The sequence below is a fragment of the Bombus bifarius genome, unplaced genomic scaffold (assembly GCF_011952205.1).
Source record: "Bombus bifarius isolate JDL3187 unplaced genomic scaffold, Bbif_JDL3187 scf7180000008289, whole genome shotgun sequence".
Classification (NCBI taxonomy): Eukaryota; Metazoa; Arthropoda; class Insecta; order Hymenoptera; family Apidae; genus Bombus; species Bombus bifarius.
Genome location: NW_022884572.1, coordinates 309430 through 328736, shown reverse-complemented (window position 1 = coordinate 328736; position 19307 = coordinate 309430). Strand labels below are relative to the sequence as shown.

Genomic DNA, 19307 nt, shown 5'->3' with positions numbered 1-19307 from the left:
AGTTGTTGTTGTTGTACGAATTGTATTTTGTTTCGTTAAATTCTTGTTGCTCGACCTACCAGTGTTACACCTCCTGCATTATAACTTTTATTACGGCGATGTGCAATTATTTCAGCGATATGACTGTTTGGTCTGCCGCGGCAAATTACGAGTGTACTTGGTGCAATTACAGCGTCCAGAAGGTCGTACGCGAGTCTTCATATCTTACAGTGTATATTGTGTAGCATGTGTAAATAAATTTTAAAGCCAATGTTTATTCCAATTGATACCTTTTTCTTCTAATTTGTTTTAATATTTTGAAATACTATTAAACTTGTTTTGTCAATTTCTGAAAAGATATCTGTTTAAAGACACACACATATATATATATGTAACACAAGTAAAACAGCTGAACCAGTTACAATAGCGAACGATTATCAGCAACCTAGCATACTTTTTTCTTTCGCATATCCTACGATTATGTGCTCTAGAACTATTTGTATTCACTTGCAGCTATATGTTAATATTCTTCGTTGTCTCTTTAAATTAGTTTCACATATACATGTGTGTACCTACATGGAAAATACGAATATTTGTAGAGGGCAGAACAGATGAAACTTAGAAATTTCTTTTTAGCTAAATGCAATATGTTGTAATTTATATTAATTAGTAAGAAATCTTCATATCAAATATGTTGCGTGTTCTGTAACTGCGTATGTTGCGATCGACTTGAAACTGAAAATAAATGGAATTTGTCATGATCCGTTGCAGCAAGATCCTCTTACTGTACATAACAACATACTGTAAATAAGAACAATTAGAGAAATCGCTGAAATCATTTTTGTAGGAATATTTCTTAATTCGTCTGATTAGATGCACTCATGTCACACTACACTTTTTAAATAAGAAACTGAACATTTTGTTACACTGACACACTCCCAAAACTATAGTGTATGCAGGCTATACATATTTAATATATAATATATTTATTATAGATAATTATATTTTATGCGACGTGTAAACGTAATACGAGCGTAACTTTAGTAAATTCTCTTCGAAGAACTATAAATGTATAAATAGATAGGGGTAAAGTATTAGCATACCCTATGAATAAAAATAAGACGGAAGATGTTCTATAAACACAGGCTCATAAATACTTTATTACTGAAAGCTATAACAAAAACACGAAATGACAAGAAAATAATTTCTGGGTTGATATAATAGTGATATAATAGGGATATAATAGTGAAACTAATCTCAACAACGAGCAGGTTAAGGTCATCAGACTTTTCGATGCCTAGATTATCAGATACCACGTTATCGGATTTTAATTCGTGGAGCAAACGCGTATCCAACAAGAATTAAGATAAAATATTCGTAATGCATTCGCTGAAATTAAAGGAAATTCGTATCGTGATGGATTCAATTTGTTACAGATGTGAATCCTATTTAATAATAAAATTTAGTAACGGGCAATACACGAAAATACTCTATAGAACGAAAAACTAATCCAGTGTTATTTTATAGTTCTGCTTATAACTTTTTAATAAATCATAAATTAATGAATCCTTATTTATGGGATATTTTCCTTCCATTATTACTCGTGGAATATTCCGATACTATTATATGGAAAAAAGAACGTGGGATATTTGACGTGGTTGGAAATTAGGTAGAAACTAGCATCAAAAGAGCATTATTCTTCTTGTTACTCGCAAGTATCATTATATTCCCGGACATACAATATATTTTTACAAATACGTTTTCTCGTTTATACACAGACTTTTTCAAGGATCGGGTGGGAAAATTACGGATATCTTTCCGTTTAGCATAATCATATACCTTCTCTCTGCCACGATTTACGATGGTTACATAGTGTCAAACTGCATATTAATGTCTTTATATCTGATGCAACAAACGAAAAAGAGAAAAACAGTGTTATGACGATGAATCGTCTAAGTTCGAGATCGGCCTCGAGAGATATCGCAGCTATAATGTTCAATCGGCGAACGCAATCTTAGTGAATTAGCATTTTTCTAACATCGATTTACTTTAAAGTGGTTTTCTTTCTTTCTTTAACTAGCCTTACATTAAGTTACAACGACGACATCGAAAGCATAATACTCTTTGTATTCCTTTCTTTCACCCTATTTCTTATTCTATTGGTTGCATTCATGTACCTGCGTCGAAGAGGAAACGCTCCTCTTCAGTAAAAAGAAAAAAAAAGACGATTATAAATTTTCTGCAGACATTATTTACGTCACATTACGCTTAGCTAAATTTTATTATCGCGATCATTTTGTCCTTATTATTATCCTCTGAATATTATCTATTATACATCCATACTACATTCTCCAAGGTGGAACCGATGAAAATTATCCGCAATAGTGTATACATAATTTTGACATCTTGCCATGACACAGTCCCGCACAAAATTATATTATTAAAATATTATTAAAATAAATAATAACACTTAGTTCGTGTTGCGGAAATTGCGGAAATTGCAATTCATAAAGCTCGTACTTTCGAAATATGTTGTTCCTATTGTTATTGAAACGTTCCATGTTTTAATGATTCGATGAGTACTTTTTACTAATATAATTGAATAAATGAAAATTTTAATACGTTATACAACAATTTCGGAACGATCATTTATTTTTTACTCGTATCTTTTCATCGACTCAACCAATTCGATCCTTTAACTTTAAAGTTATTCTAAATCTCTTAAGCGATAACAAGTTACCAGCTATTTTCAGTTAACACCGTTTTACTATTAGACTACGTCCATTTCACTTGTACACACAAACGTATGTGACAGGCTATTTCTGTTTCTCGAGACAAATTCGATCTGGACGATCCCTAGTATTAGCTTCTCCTGCTTTCCATTCTTCGCAACTTCGCGCATCTTTATCATCGAAATCGATCGATTGGTAAAGCTGCCTTGCATTGGCGTTATTATCCTCAAAGCTATTTTCCTTCGACAAATTAATGTAATATATATTAGGTTTTAACACACGAAACGTCCAATGATTAAAAAATCGGCATACTTCAATCACATATGAAAGAGAAGATTTTCGAAGATGCGAATATTTGATGGAAACGAGAAGTTTAGAAAATTGATAAAACACGAAATTGAATATAAAATCTCATGTAATACGGTCGAATAGAATTTGTCAAAATGACGAGATATTTACGTAGATATGCGGAACATGGTAATCTCCAAAATAACAAAACTCTCTTTTTTTAGAATTACATACATTTTATGAAGTTTGGATTTCACGTAAATTAGAATTCGCCAAAGGAAAATAGAAAACAAATTTGCCCGCTCTGTGTATATTACACACGTTAAGGCTGCAATAAAAACGTCTTGGTTATAATGCTTTATGCGTGTCATTCGAACAGGCAAGCAAACATACAAGTTCATTAATGGTTACGTGTACGATAAATATCTTAGACATAAACAGTGATATTTATCGGTTATCAACTATATAACGCAATAATGCCTATCGCGAGAACTGAAATTTTCCAAAGAAATCAATCATTGTTTAAGTTGACTTACAATACAACCATTCTTTCCATTACTTGTTTTATTTATACATATGATTATAAGCTGGGCAGGCTCTTGCAAATAACGTTGCAACACGTTAATGTGCTGCTGACGTACAATTGTAATTTGACCATCAATTCCTGTACGTGGCAGTTCCATTGAATATTACTAATAATAGTACTAACATTGCATATTTTATACCGTGATCTCTTCGTCTTTTCATAATAAATAACATGCAATAGAATTCGTGAAATCAATTAATCGTTAGTCAATTAATTAAATCATCAAAATAATTGAAATGCATAAAATCTATGTATCGTAAATTAAATCGCATTTCGATTATATTTGTTTGTAACAGCAGGTGCACAGTTCAAAGTACGAGATTGCCACGTACAGGGACAGCTATGAAATGCGCACTTTAGTAGTATTCAGATTTTTTAATGATCAGAATCGAAATCATATGTATGAAACAGAAATCGTTCGAGTAATTAGAAATTGCGAGCTGCTTGTGTGTTACTAGTAACAAGAACATGCCTTAAATTTTAAATCTTATTGTCGTATAAAATGCATATATCTTTTGACATATCTTCAAGTGAATTTTACACCCCAATCATATAATAAAATGCTTTATGTGCTCGATACTTATCGATACTTTGTGCGATACAACGATGTTTTTATTCTGTATTTACTTTCAACTATCATACGCCTCTTGCATTTCTCGCGATTTATGTCTAATAGGATAACCTTATGAGGCGAGTCGATTATTATTCGCACAGTCCTTGTACAGTGTACGAATAGTATGTGATATCGTAACTAGAATGAAACAAAAGTGGAATTAGAAAATCGTAATCGATGCGAATAATCGCGATTATCGTAATTTTCAATTTAGTTGGAACGCATCGTTCTTATAAAAGTGAAGGGTTTCGTTAACCTGGAATGTGCGTTTGTACGCTCGAGGCAATTTTCACGCTCTCAACATGAACACACGAACGCATGCATACACATACTCATGTATACGCACATAAACGTACACGCTCACGAGTGTGTGAATATTATCGATATATCGACAAATTCGCCGATAATATCATTTACAGCCTCTGCTAATTTGCGTTCGAATAATTAATCTTTCGGCTGGTAATATTGCTTCCTTTTAAACAACGTGAATTTTACACCTGGACATTTGCAATTCGTCGATTCATCATGTGCAATTCATACTTTCAAATTTATTTCGAAGATTTCGTAACTTTGGTACGTTATGAAAATTCTCTTAATTTTAATTCGTGACACGAAAAGTAAACGTTTGACGTACAATTATCTTACTCGCGTGTAGTTATAAAGAAGTAAACGTGTCAATATACCTGTTTTTGAGTTGTCCGAAATATGTACGTATGTATGTATGTAAACACTATTTACGCTTCTTTTTATTTTCTTATCTGTATATTACTATAACTTGCAATAGCTGTTATGCTTTAGAAATTTATATCGAGTGAATGTTTAGATAACGCTATGGATTAAAGCGAACAATTGATAATTTCAATTTTTTTTACTCGGTATGAATTATGATATGATTGCATTTGTTGACATAAACTCGTGTGCGTCTCTCACATACACAGGTAACAGTGTGGAAAATTAAAACTACGATTAGAGTTACGTATATGTATGTGATATTTGTAACTCAAGAGAGAGATTACTTCTCCTTTTTGTAAGAAATCGAATCTTTTAAAAGCGTTCCCGCTTATTTCTCTTTATTTTCACAGAGGAACACATACTCGACCGCTTTGTAGACGTAAACTAAAAATAATTGTCGAATGGTTATTACAAAGTTTCTATATCTGCCGCCGTTTGTTGTTCTAGCTACGGAAGTAACACATATCGATACATTCTGTCACATTAAACATTACAATTATATTGAACGACCCTTTCCTTTCTGTTCATTCTCCTAACTGCCTTTTTAAGAAACCATATATTATTCTAAAACAAGGTAACTAACGTTAGACGTAAATGTAACGTTACGGTGTAAAATAACCGATTGTTAAACTGTTCGTGAGCTAATCGGGTAAATCTACACAACTTACGATTTTGTTAATATGAATCACAAAGGTGATCGTTTTGGTAACAAGAAATACAGTTTTCGTTCTTCTACTTCACAGGTATCTCAGGATAATATTTACCTAGGAGTAATATTACTACAGTCGCGATCATAGTTATTTGAATAATGAGAATTTCGTTACGTTCATCGGTTAGTAACGAAATTAATAAAAATCTTGTATAACTATATTGTTAACAATACTTCCCCTCACCATTATACATAGTATGCTTCTTGTTTTACGTACAACGAGGTGTCATTTGGTGGTAATGTACATAATTTACAATAAAGCTAACAAGGAGACATTGCCACCACAAGCAAATGACACGTTATACACGTTATACGGATTTAGTATTCACTATTTATTGATTACACAGTTCTTTGATTTATACAAACCATGAACGCCTTATGTCCGTTAAAGGGTACCATTTAAGTTTCCCCTTTTTCTTTCGCTTTTCATTCCCTCGGTCATATTCTGTTTTCGTCTTTCTATTCTTCTTAATGCTTCGCATTTGTCATAACCATATCTACGGATAGTAATTAGATATTAAAATTTTAATAATAAAGGAACAAAAGAAGCAAAAGATGCAGGCGATGGATTGGAACACATTTTCCCTTTTAATGGTATTATACTATACATACACTATATACCGACTATAATCATTATTTCTTCACTTTTATACTTAACTCTAACTTTTACTCTATATTCTACATACGTGTAGTTACTATCAGACTGCGGATATTTATGCAAATAAAGCAATGGAACCTAAGCGGAAATTTGTTTTCCTTGTTAAACGTTATAATAGATGATAAGCTTTGCTTATCCGCGCTACACATTTACATGCTATGTGCATCTTTTGCATTTTTCCACTTTTCAATTTCCCATAAATGGAGAAAAGTCCGCGGTCTAGTTATCATAATGATTCATTTACCAGAGCCATTGTGTTTTTTTAAATCGGGGTTTAGGCTATTCTCAATACGTCTTTAAATATCGATTTTATATGTACTCTTTAATCCGAGAACTTTCGAAAAATTCTTCAGCGTATGCTCTTCATTGGATACTTGTTTAAAATACATAATAAACAGACTTAAGGTAATACGTAATAAAAAATGTAAAATGGTAGTGATAACTCATTCGCTAGATATATTTGTTTATTACTTTATAAGGGGGAATTTTCAATTCTTCGAGGGAATGTTTATTACTCTATATATTATTTTGAATTCAAAAACAACGCATTGTAGATGAAAATAGCATTAATACCGAATACTTAACACGTTTCTCTTTTTTTTTTCTTGGTGTGTGTATTAACGCAGTTTTAACCTCCGCGAGGAGATTATTCTTCTAACACGTTCGTGGCCGATAACTTTACAGAAATCCTAAAGTAGAAGACCGATAGTTTCTGCAATTAGGGCAAGGGCAAAAATTTGATAAGTTTGCTTTCAAATATGCATTATAACTTATATCGCTTTAAGTTAAACAAGCATAAAAACTTCTTCTTTGCTTAGGGTCATTGATAATTGATCTATAAAAAAGCATAATATTACGTCAGCAATCTAGCATATGTTAACATCGAAAGATTATAATTTTGCGGATCATTTACAACAGCGTATTCAGCGTATCGTTAAATGATAATAAAACTATTATAAACATAAACGAACGAATCTTACCTCTTCGCTATTTAGTACTAGTCAAACCTGTCCGCTGGTTTCAACATTTCCTTCTTGTTTCCTGTCTTGCTTTTCATTCTCTTTCTCTGCTTGTTTCTCTTTGTTCTTCCCTTTCTCCATTTCCGCCTCTTTCCCTTTCGCTTCTTCTTCCTTCTCTTTTTCTCTTTCTTTCTCTCTTTCCTTTTCCTTCTCCTTATATTTTTCCTTCTCCTTTTCTCTCTCCTTCTCACGCTCTTTCTCCCGTTCTCTCTCCCTCTCAGCTTTGCGTTCTCTGAGAATTTCCATCCGACGTGCCCGATGCAAGCTTCCTGAAGGGAAAGTGGAATCTTCGACCGCGGCAGCCGCGGCCGCACTCGCCCCTCGCTCCACGGCCGTCTGCTCAATAATTTACTTGACTGTATTTTTCAATATGTTCTCTGTATCTAATCTCTATACATCGAAGTGGCACGCGTGCCCAGAACGAATAAGACGAGTTAGGTACATACTTTCAATATGAAACTGGCCGTCGAACTTTTGGCGATGGGACTCTGCGCCGAGGACGGATGACTATGACCGGGCCCATGAGTAGTAAAATATCCGCCTGCTTTCGGTTTTATGTGGCGATTGTACATCTCCATGTGCACGATTTTCATAAATTCGATCTGCGCTGCCAATTTCTGTATTTCTTCCTGCAGCATACATAATTAATGATAATCATTGTCCGTGACGTAACACGAAGTGGTGTGAGCGAAACAGAGAGAAAGGTTCATCAGCATAATAATTCATTGACACTATTATTCAGGTGGCGTAAGATAGTATTGTCTATAACTTAATCGTTTTTAACTAAGAATGCAAACTGTTTTCATCGTTTCGGCGCCTACAATCGACCATAAAGTGTACATATATTCCCAATATATTTTGCGACACCCTGTATGTGTATAATGTAATAATAGTTTTATATCGTGTTTTATTAGGTTTTCCGAAAAGTTTCTTTTGTTTTATGAGGAAATAATAGACGCACAACGTTTTTTGTTTTATATTATTTTGTCGAATTACGTACGATCCATTTTGTTCTGTTGAGATAAACACTGCGACATTTTACAGACTTGGTTTCACGTTTGTATGAAGGTGTACTGTTGTAAAGCACACGTTTTTCGGACATCCTAATATTATATACGTTTATTTTGAAAGTACCTTTTTTTGTTTTTTCGAGAAAATAAAAGATCAGCATATTAGTCAATTCAAAAATATAAATTAATTATATCAAGTCTGGCAATGTTTCTACTAATTTGTCAATATGTAATTTGATTATATAAATTTCTTTTAGATAAATTTAACTAAAATAATGTATATTTACGGGCTGCAAACGGACTTGCACCACTTCCAAAATAAACGATCCATATATTAAGATATACAGGGTGGTTGGTAACTGGTGGTACAAGCGGAAAGGGGGTGATTCTACGCGAAAAAAGAAGTCGAAAATATAGAATAAAAATTTTTCGTTTGAGGCTTTGTTTTCGAGAAAATCGACTTTGAATTTTCGCTCGGTACGCGTGCACTTTATCACGTCTCGTTATAACGGATCTCACTGTGGATCGTTGTCTCGATGGAAAAATTAAAAGAAAAAAGAAAAAAAATTTTTATTCTATATTTTCGACTTCTTTTTTCGCGTAGAATCACCCCCTTTTCGCTTGTACCACCAGTTACCAACCACCCTGTATATATATTTTTATTATATTGCAATACAATCTGAAGAAACGCAGGAATTGTGTTACTTTGGACTGTAATAACTGCATTTTGAATTCACAGTGTCAGCGGTAGACAAATATCAAAAAGTTTCTCTGTCATAAAAGCGAATTATTTTTCAAAGTCACGGGACAGATTGGTATTTTGTTGCTGTATTGTCAGTGCAAAAAGAATGCACATAGAGGTAGAACATTTATACAGAAAATATCTCGATATCGAGGCAACTGTAGCAAAACAATCGGAATATTCAAGAATTGGAAAGGATTACCCAAAGGCGAGGAATATTCATTAATATTCATCTTTTTCGTGTAATTACCTCCCAAGCTATTCACTATTAAACAGAATGTTGCACGTAGTGTTTACTTTGTTTCGTGGAATGTCTTATTATATAGGGTGTTCAGAAAAAATGTTACAAGCCGTCTTCTCGGAAACCACAGCAGGTATCTATTCATTTTTTTTTTTTTTTAATTATAGTACGAGAGAACTGATTACTCGAAGAGTTTTCTTAATGTAATACCACATTGATTTCCGTTCATCTAGAACATCTGAATTTTGCTTGAATCATTTATTCCGCATAGTTAAAGAATTATGACGAAAGAAATATTTAAAGACGAACTACGCGGAGGCGTCGAAGCACTACGATTTTAAACGCTTAATGAAATTTTCCTTTAGAATAAGTCTATTTTAATTACCCTTCGACGCCTCCACGTAGTTTCCCTTCAAATATCCCTTCGTCATAACTCTTTAATTACACAGAATAACGAAAGATGGTTCAAATAAATGTTATTTAGTTTCACAAGAGCTATCCAAACGAACAGTCTACGTAAATTTCATTTAAAAAAATAAGAGCGCTGCTCTTGCCTTCCTAGTGATCATTTCAGAAAAATCATTTGTCCCTCACATAATCAGTCTTCTTGTACCATTAAAATTAAGAAAAAAAATTAGCCGATATCTGCTACGGTTTCTGGAAAAACGTCATTAACACTTTATGTGGAACACTCTGTAGATTAGGTAGAGTTACTACATATGTATATTCGTGATCTAATGCCCACCATTCATTTTTCAAATCGGATTACATATATTTGTTTAATTAGACGTGTAACGTATTCTGTGACCAATTCATCGATCTATGGCACAATGGCGATAAAAGAAAGTTTAAAATCGATACGACTACGAATTCTAGCAATTCTTATACTCAAAATTACTCATACCATATTAAGCATAAACTCATTTTCTAAAATTATGTTCTTTCCTTTGCACATATCACTGTGTGTTTATTGAAACAGAACAATATACCTTCAATTCCTCGTTCTCTTGGTGTAAATCTGTCGCTTCTTCGGGTACTAAGCCGATCCCATTTAAAGAGAAACTGGCCGTAACACCGCGGGCTCTAGCACGGCTATCCCATTGATCTCCTTGGCCTCGTAAAACTCGGATCACCTATAGTTATATAAGATTATAAATTTATGATCGAATTAAACGACGATTATTTAATCGTTTAAAAAGCTAAATTTTACTATTTTACCGCATAGGAGGGAAAGCGAGACAGCGAAAGAATAATTGGATTACCTTGGGCGCAAATACAAGAAATATGGTGACAGAAGTAGACAGCTGTGTACGCAAGAAGCCTAACAAATATTTGATATCCGGGCCAGCATGAGGGAAAATGAAAAGACTGCAAAAGACGTCGTAGAATTTCAATTTTAAATTACAGTAACATCGGACAGGTAATAGTAAAAAGATGGAAAGTCATACTGAATAGCGATCATGGTTATATTCACAGCTGCTATATTGTAAATAGCGTAGCTTATTAAACGGGCCTCGTTGAAGAGACTCTCTGCATTGCGAACGTTGTAACACACTTTAATACCCCACGCGAGGAACAGAATTTCTCCTGAAAGGAAAATTTCATTTAGTAGGTGACGTTTAGCGATATATTTCTATTTGATACAACAGCAGAAGTTTTTAACGAATACTAGATATTTATCATTCAAACCTAAAACAAGCGACCAGCGAGCTGTCTCGAAGGTCGTCACAATATGTTTTATCAATAACGTGCTTCAACATTTGTTATTACCAATTGCTAAACTATGGTCCCACCAGTTGAAAGAACATTGGTAGAATTTCAGACCATAATTGTCAGCTATCACTTCGGCATACGGCGGTGCGCTGAGTGTCCACGTGCCAAGATAAATTAACATTACTAACAATATCGGGACCATCCACTGCAGCAGCTGCTTGTCCGTAAGCTTCACCTTATGCGCGCTTTTCACGCGATATGTGAGAGACACTCTATGAAAAAGGACACTTTGTTTTATACATACACGGTAATGACACATAATCATAGTAGCTGATTACGACATCTTGCAATGAAGGTAATGTACATAGAAATAAAACAGATAATGACGCTATACAACTATAATAAAATGTCCATTGAATTAAAAAAATTTACTTGTTTTCTGAGAAAGTTTTTATATTTGTGTTCGTATAATCAAGGCATCAAGCCTCTGTAAAACACTCGAGGAAAGAAACAAAAGGCAAACAGGAAATAAATTTGAATTAAATTAACATTCACAAAATGATAAGGAGATTGATTCTGTTTTTAAAAGGAGTGAAACGGTATCGTTTCTTTTTGCTACTTCCATATTGTTTAGTGTCTGATAATTATACATAATATTTTTGCGTATTAATTATCTTTTATTACTCTTTTCTCCTTCTACTTCTCGATTGTCACGTATGGATTTTAAATTCCAGTTTCTTCGTTTTATTAGTCAAAAATAATACTTAACGTTCTCTGTTTGAAGTTCACGAAAAAGATGAATAATAATGTTATTCTAATAATAATAATAATTCTAATAAAATCTGATAATGGTTCCGAACATGGCTTATGAAATCGACAGATTTCTCAACGAAGGCACGTTAATTCTATCCTCTAAAGCAGTTGTCATCTTTCTATTGTCTTCATGAAAACAGTTTTTGATCTTATCAAAATAATATTTTATTTTGGCGAATAAAGACACTGCGCTTCGAGAAAAATTAGATTAATTAGTCTTGTACTATTATGGATTATTCTACGTAGATTATAGATTAAACATACAATTAGTTCGAATATCCCTCGTAATATGTATACAGTATAGCTGCATGAACGTGTTATTATGTGGATAAGGTTGAAAATATTTCGAAGTTCGTACGTCTTACCTCCAAGTTTTCATCAGCAATGCAGTGTATGAAATGCAAAAGCCGAGATGTCTCGTCCATTTCGTGGCGATACAAGAATACATGTCCAAAACGGGAAATATTGCGGCCATCTAAATACACGAAAAATATGAAAAATATTACATACGAGCGATGCGTTAGATACGTTTATGCATTTACGAGAAAATGTATGCGTACTTCGAGATACATAATAGCACAACCCAAAAGCGTAATAGACAAAAATATCGGCGAAGCGACCTTGAACACTTTGAGCTTACGGTGTTGATACATATAGACCACTAGGATGATGGTACCAAACACACAGAAAATAGAGAACGATAGAAGAGAGATTCTGAAAACACATACACATGTGCAAACATGTTATTATCTGATAAACAAACATCTGGAAGAATCGTAAAATTCATTTACTTAGTCTGAAAATGTGCCATTTCGAGAATGTGTATCATTTTCATATTTCAATGTACCTATGTATCCGAGAATAAGATCGATTTAGTTGATAATTACAAAATGTTTGAGACAGATAATCGAACGACAAATAGAAGTTTACGGTTACGTTCATACCGGAAGGGCCAGTTGTAGGTGGCTAAACAGGGTTCGGGTCCCTTGCACTTAGCACATCCTGGTGCACAACGTAAGCAGCGGAACACCGTTACGTACGCGTCGCTTATGTTCTCTTGCATTTCCTTCCAAGCAGCTATAAAATTAATGGTTTAGCTGAGCTACAAGTTTCGATGATAACGCGTTTCTCGTAGACGAGAGTCAAATTATCTACTAACCTTCGACGAGAATTCCATCAAAAACGGATTGATGTTGGCTCGTGCTGTAATAACCTTTCCGACATTTGCATACATATGCACCTTTCGCCCAACCAGCACCGACACCGTTTTCATTTATACGATTATTTGGACTCTGATACTCACACTGTAAACCATACGAGGCATCAGTTGCAACGAAAGCTTTAAACTCGAGCGACTTAAACCACAACCTTAAAAAAGCTTCGATGCTATTCTGATAATGCGATATCTATTAAGCACTTCGAAAATTTCCGTTGTAACGTCTCCGACTGCATGATAATGTTTATATTCAGAGAATGAATCACGATAACGGATAAAGACAATAAATGAAACGGGGAATGCCTTGTAACGGTAGCTAGACGCAGAGAGTTCTAAGAGACGCTAATTAGATGTAGGGAAGACTTACCTGTGTCGTGTCGGTATGACATTTGTGCGTGCCTTTAAAAGATGCTATTTGATTACTTAGAACTTCGTTCTCATTATTTAACGACGATGCATCACATTGATTTACTTCTAGCCCACTGATATCGATATCTACGCTTAAAAATTCTCGAATCCTTAAACAAGATATAATCTCATTAATATTTATCAACATAGCTGATCCACTTATTGAGTAAAGAGGATTAAAGGTCAGTCTGAAGGGCTGTCGATCGAAGATAATTTTCTTATCGAGCATTTTCAATAGAATATTAATGACATTAAATCATACATGCAATGTATTTATACTATCTTCCTTACGGTATAACTCATACTCTTGTTAGTTGTTAGTCGCTGTACAAATGTACGATCAATGAAGTTGCAATTATTTATGAACAACGTTATATTTATGTTGGTTTAAAATAAGTTTTAAAAAACAGACGTACTAACACTGTTACGTAGCGGTAACACCGATGTCGACCGCAAGTTTTAATTGTCTAAAAATGTACTTGAAATCAGATAGAATGAATTAATTAATTACAATTAATTTTGCGACGTAAATGTAATGAAGTATACAACTTCAACTCGAAATAAACAGGATTCGATTTTAATAACGATAATTAAAAAAATAATACTACATTCGCACGTAATCGTTAGAAATTAATACGATTTTTAATCGAACGACAGAGTTCAATTTAATTGCGAATAATGAAACGAAGTTTGATAAAAATCTAAATTATTAACGTGAAGAATTAAAAGTTAAGATAAATGACTGGATACGAACCCATGACGAGCGTCTGGTGGCCGTATGTTAACACTGTACGAAATCAACCAGCGATGACTTTTGCAGGAGAAATACGGGATGGTCCACCAACCCCTGTAGGATTCAATCGCCGGTGACTGCATGAATTTCGGTGACCTGGGATAACACGCAAACGCCACAAACCGCCATAGAAACTTCGATCTTTTTACGCACACGTATTTTGTGCAACGACCCCATTATTGTATATACATCTTATTCTTTCCTTCATCCCGTAGTCTTGGCACTTCACGGTCATCCGGTATATACGAACATTAAATTGCGGCCTAATCTCGAAATAATTGTCTGAATGTATCAATATTCCATTGCAACCAAGCGTATGCAAGTACTTGAACTGTAATAATTTGAAAGTAAAATAAACGAACTTATACAACAACATATACAAGGTGTTACAGTTTTTTCCTGTCAGCCTTTACCAACACGTTCTATAAGCGTAAACAGGAAAATAATTTTATATAAACGTATATTACATTGCTCGAAATTTTATTAAATAATTAAGGAACTGAATATAAAACACGGACGTAACAGACTTGTAGTTATGGCATAAATTAATTGTTAACGAATGACGTTACTAGGTATTAATAGTCCATTTCAAAAGATTGCTTGTCCTGTTAAAAGGTATAGGACCGAGAACATGAAAAAGTTGAATTTATCATTCCACGAAGTTCATTTTGCTTAATCCCAGTCAATCAGTGATCGATTCTTATCAGTTTAATCACACGTGTTAATTGTAATGTAGTATCGTGGATACATCGGGTGAACCATAAACAATATTGCGAGAAGGCCTAAGTGCCGTTAGGCCAAAAGGGCCTAGTAGTTTTACCGTGTGGTCGTAACCTGGACAGTCGAGTGGAGTAGTCGTGAGTTGAGAGTCGAGTGGAGTAGTCGTGAGTTAAGAGTCGAGTTGAGATAGTCGTGAGTTGAGAGTCGAATGGTGAGGAGTCGAGTTGTTAGGAGTCGAGAGTTGAGTTGCCGAGTTGTTATGAGTTGTAAACTATTAAATGCGAATTGTGAATTAATTATTTAGTTGCCTTAGTTATAGCACATTACTATTTTAGTTCACGTTAAACCATCGTTTCCTATTTAGTCCATTGTAAATAGATCTATCGATCAATAAACTTATTATATAGGATAGAAATTGGAACTCCTAATTTCTAATATTTCCAAATAAATAAAAAGATCCTATAGTAATATATTTTTGCATACTTTTTTCTTTAGTTTCCTACACACGAAAGTCCAGCAGCTAAATCAAAAAAATTATTCCCTTCGTTTGTTATTCGTTTTCTATAATCTTTTACCGTAGCTTCGTGTAAAGTAACGTGTACGTACATAAAATCTTTTCTTGATCTTTCCAATAGAAAGCATTAACAAAATTTGAGCGAAAAGAATTTTTCGAATTGGTAAAAGAAATACTCACATTCAACAGCATAATGGTTCCAATATTTTCAATATTTATAGAGAATACAAAAATATCTATAAAGAATTCCACCGAATGAGTATTATGCTTATCATATAAAATATCGTACCTAAGTGCTGCTTTTAAAAAAACACAGAGTTATATCCGCGTTGCGAGTATATTTTTCTCCGTGGATTTGTGCATACGTATTACGTATCAATTTTTCAAAATCAACTAGATGTTACCGTTCGTGTTATTTCCAAACTGGGATTTTGATAAGTTAATCGTCTACGACTTTATAATAATAATTCAGGGAATAGTCCAGTGACTTTTCTACGAGATAATCTGGAAACAAATCTGTGCACATACAGTGGCGTATATTATATACTAATCCATTAACTTCATCGTTCGCTAGTACCTTCATACGATTACGAAAATTTGTGGTCATGGAACTGGAATGCAGAAGCTGATGAAAGAATGCCTCGTTGCAAGCCTATAAACAATTTTATTGTTCAGTATTGTTCAGAAGTATTTCATTTTTTAATCGAATTCCTCGAATTCCCGTTGTTTTATTTCGTATTGGCGATATTCGCGTGTACGGAACGCTTGCCGTAATTACTGTCGAGCATTTTCGCAGGCGAATAGCTTTGTCATGTGAAGTTCGTAAACGATAGTAAATTGGAAGTGCCTTCTACAGGAAGTCCTCTATAAATAGGAACTACCGCGTGTATTTCCACGGTAATTGATCTTTGCAAGACAAGCGAGAAAGTACGGGTTGCACGAGATTGACACACTGTGTCCCATACCTGTACATATGTATGTCTCACGTGTGTAAAGAATGGTTCGTACAACGTTTCCTGATCCTCATCGCAGCTCCTAGTCTCTCGTCCTAAGAACGACAAGTTCGACCAAAATGTGCTTTTAAGAGAATAGTAATCGTCTCGGAAAGCGTCGCTCTAATTGCTCGAAAAGATTCGCCGGGTACGCGATAAAGGTAAAGTCATATAGGCGACGTTAGTTTATTCTAGTTATGCGTTATGATTGCTTCATATATCTTTAAGGCTACTTCTTTGCGAAATTTCGAAGTTATCGATGTTCTATATGCCACGTAGAAGCATTGTTTGTGCGTAAAATTACACTCGTTACGGTTATGCGCGCACCAGCGACAATTTATCGTTTACGAAGACGACGCGAATTTGAAGACACGATTGCATCAGGTACAGCATTTTCGTTATTATAAGAAGAAGAAATTGGACCCGCATAGCCTAAGAGGAGACTGAAAATGTATACCTGTATAAGTTTTATACGTGTAACCTGCGATAAACAACTTTTACAGTCTTGTCGGTTTTAATGTTTTTCTCAAGATAAAATCCGTTTCATTAGTAATCGTTTAATTAGTAACTAAATTACATAAAATTCTTCGTAATTGATCATCAGGAAAAAGGAAACTGTACATGTATTTACACATTTTTCATAAGTGTATTTGCAACAATTGCTTTGTTTTATTATATTCGACGGTTAGTTTTACGATACAAGCTATTAATACCACGGCGCCGTACATGGGTGTGTGTAATAAAAAGCCTTTAACGATATACCGATAGCGTATTGATTATCGTAGAGTTCTGTTTTAGAGTTTATGTTCCCCTTCAAAATAAAGACCCTTGAATACAATGCACACGATATCTGTAACACGCAATGAACGAAATAAAAGAAAAAGTAAAATTGTTACTTAATGTGTAAAGAACGAAGTAGGACGCAGCAGAAGTGTCAATTGACAGATCTCGTAACACGTCGAATAGTATAAATATAACGTATTAAAGTTACTTGTTTAACTATATTCATGTTATTTGCATTATTCGTATCGTAAGACCAACATCGTGTAATAATAAAATTCGCAATTCAATCGCTTCCTAAAAATTATAATTTATATATTATTTATTTCACTATCATTTATACATATTATTATTCAGTGAATTCGCATTATTCTTTTTATACTGTATTACATTGAAGATATTTTTAGTGAAATGAAAGATCATTAGAAATAAACAGAATCAGAATTTTGTGGTCTTTCATTCGCGAGCAAAGGAAATCGCACTCGAAGAGGTACAGATGTTGTGAACAGAAGTTATAAATAAAACGGCAAAACAAAACTGAAAGCCTTATTTACAATTAAGAGATTAAAAGGAAGTAATAAAGCAATAAGGTCATTAATTGATCTTGATGAGAGACATGTTATAGTTCACATAAAAATAAATTAAAAAATTTGCCTAAAAACTTGCTACAGGTGTTGCGAAATAATACGACAAGAAAGTTCAGTGACAAAATATATGAAAAGTTGTACGAAAACTCGATTATTATGATTAGCACGAAAAAGAAAGAAATAGTATAAAAAGTATTTTACACCGCTTTAAAAGAAAAAGATAAATAGATTACAATTTAATTAAAGATGTGTAGATATAAATTTTGCACTATAAAAAAAAATATTTTTCATAATTCAATTCAAAATAAAGTCAACATATATGCATTATATAAAAGATTTATAAATCTAGAGAATATCTAATAATAAATTAGACGAAACTACTAATCGTAGACGTAAAGAGGATAAAAGCTTAACCTCTTGCAGCTAAATGTGTTTTTCATGCAAATATATAACGATTTACCATTTAATACGATTCGATGCCAAGGGGTTAATGAGCTATTTATTCGATAAAAACATTTTAAATGTACGATGTAGTATTTCGTTTCCTTTTTTGCTATCGTGTGTATAGAAATTCGAACAAAGTTGCATGATACTTATAGAAGAAAGTGTTTTATTTATTTCTGTAACTAGATTTAATTTTAATCTAAACATTTTGTCGGCTACCGGTAGTATATATTTTATCAAAAGAAATTAGAGTTTATATAACTTGAAATATATTTCTCGTACATCGAAAATATTATAAAAAATGTTTCTTTTATCAAATTTATGTAGTAATATAAGAGATGGTACACGGTGTTAATCGTTTAATACTATTGGGAAAATATTATATTTTTTTAGTATATATTCAATAAATTTATTTAAATCATTGCTTAAATCAATTTACTAACAGAATCGAGAATAGCAGGGTAACTGTCAATGGATTTGTCGTAGTAAATAACGAAGAAACTTGCACGAAATGTTCAATTTATAGTTTTTCACGTAATTTCGAGTCTTAACAAACATAAATGATTGATTTTTTATAAAGTTTCTTTCATGCATATTTTATGCTCTTATTTATAATCTTATCGTGGCTATAGATGTATTTTACTTATGCTTCATAATAATTCGATAGAATATTTTTATAATTTAACTCGATATACTCCATGTATGTAAATTGTAAAATCACGAACTTTGAAACATTCAGACAATATATGATTTGGATAAGCATTGCGATAATCACTTTGAAAAGACATAAAATTTTTTAAAACGTATCTCATTGTTGCGTATCGAGTTTCTATGACTTGACGCTCGTACAAGATGATGAAGGATGATGAATGATCGTGGAGCGCCTATGAAATGCTTATTTTCTTCTCGGTAGAACTGTTTCCAAGTTAAAACATATTGCATATGTATACCTGTTTCTTGTCTAAATTTTACAACCAAAACACGATGTATGTAACAATATTGCGTTGGCAATACTGTT

At 33.4% G+C, this 19307-nt stretch overlaps 1 protein-coding gene across 5 annotated transcripts in view; it reads right to left on the bottom strand.

Annotated features, from left to right (window-relative positions):
- Window positions 1-1678: 1678 nt before the first annotated feature.
- LOC117212379 (probable G-protein coupled receptor CG31760) overlaps window positions 1679-19307 on the bottom strand; it is a 70543-nt gene continuing 52914 nt past the window's right edge. The window contains exons 6-18 of one of the 5 annotated variants that reach the window (XM_033457175.1): window positions 14214-14348; window positions 13419-13569; window positions 12995-13139; window positions 12780-12912; window positions 12396-12549; window positions 12201-12310; window positions 11080-11294; window positions 10758-10896; window positions 10572-10677; window positions 10299-10442; window positions 7763-7945; window positions 7278-7655; window positions 1679-6136 (exon numbers count right to left, since the gene is read on the bottom strand). In XM_033457175.1, the coding sequence (XP_033313066.1) occupies window positions 7299-7655; window positions 7763-7945; window positions 10299-10442; window positions 10572-10677; window positions 10758-10896; window positions 11080-11294; window positions 12201-12310; window positions 12396-12549; window positions 12780-12912; window positions 12995-13139; window positions 13419-13569; window positions 14214-14348 (1972 nt within the window). In that variant the 3' untranslated portion in view covers window positions 1679-6136; window positions 7278-7298. Of the gene's footprint in view, window positions 7133-7277; window positions 7656-7762; window positions 7946-10298; window positions 10443-10571; window positions 10678-10757; window positions 10897-11079; window positions 11295-12200; window positions 12311-12395; window positions 12550-12779; window positions 12913-12994; window positions 13140-13418; window positions 13570-14213; window positions 14349-19307 lie in introns of all 5 variants that reach the window. The other 4 variants (XM_033457174.1, XM_033457177.1, XM_033457173.1 and 1 more) reach the window with 4 other exon arrangements.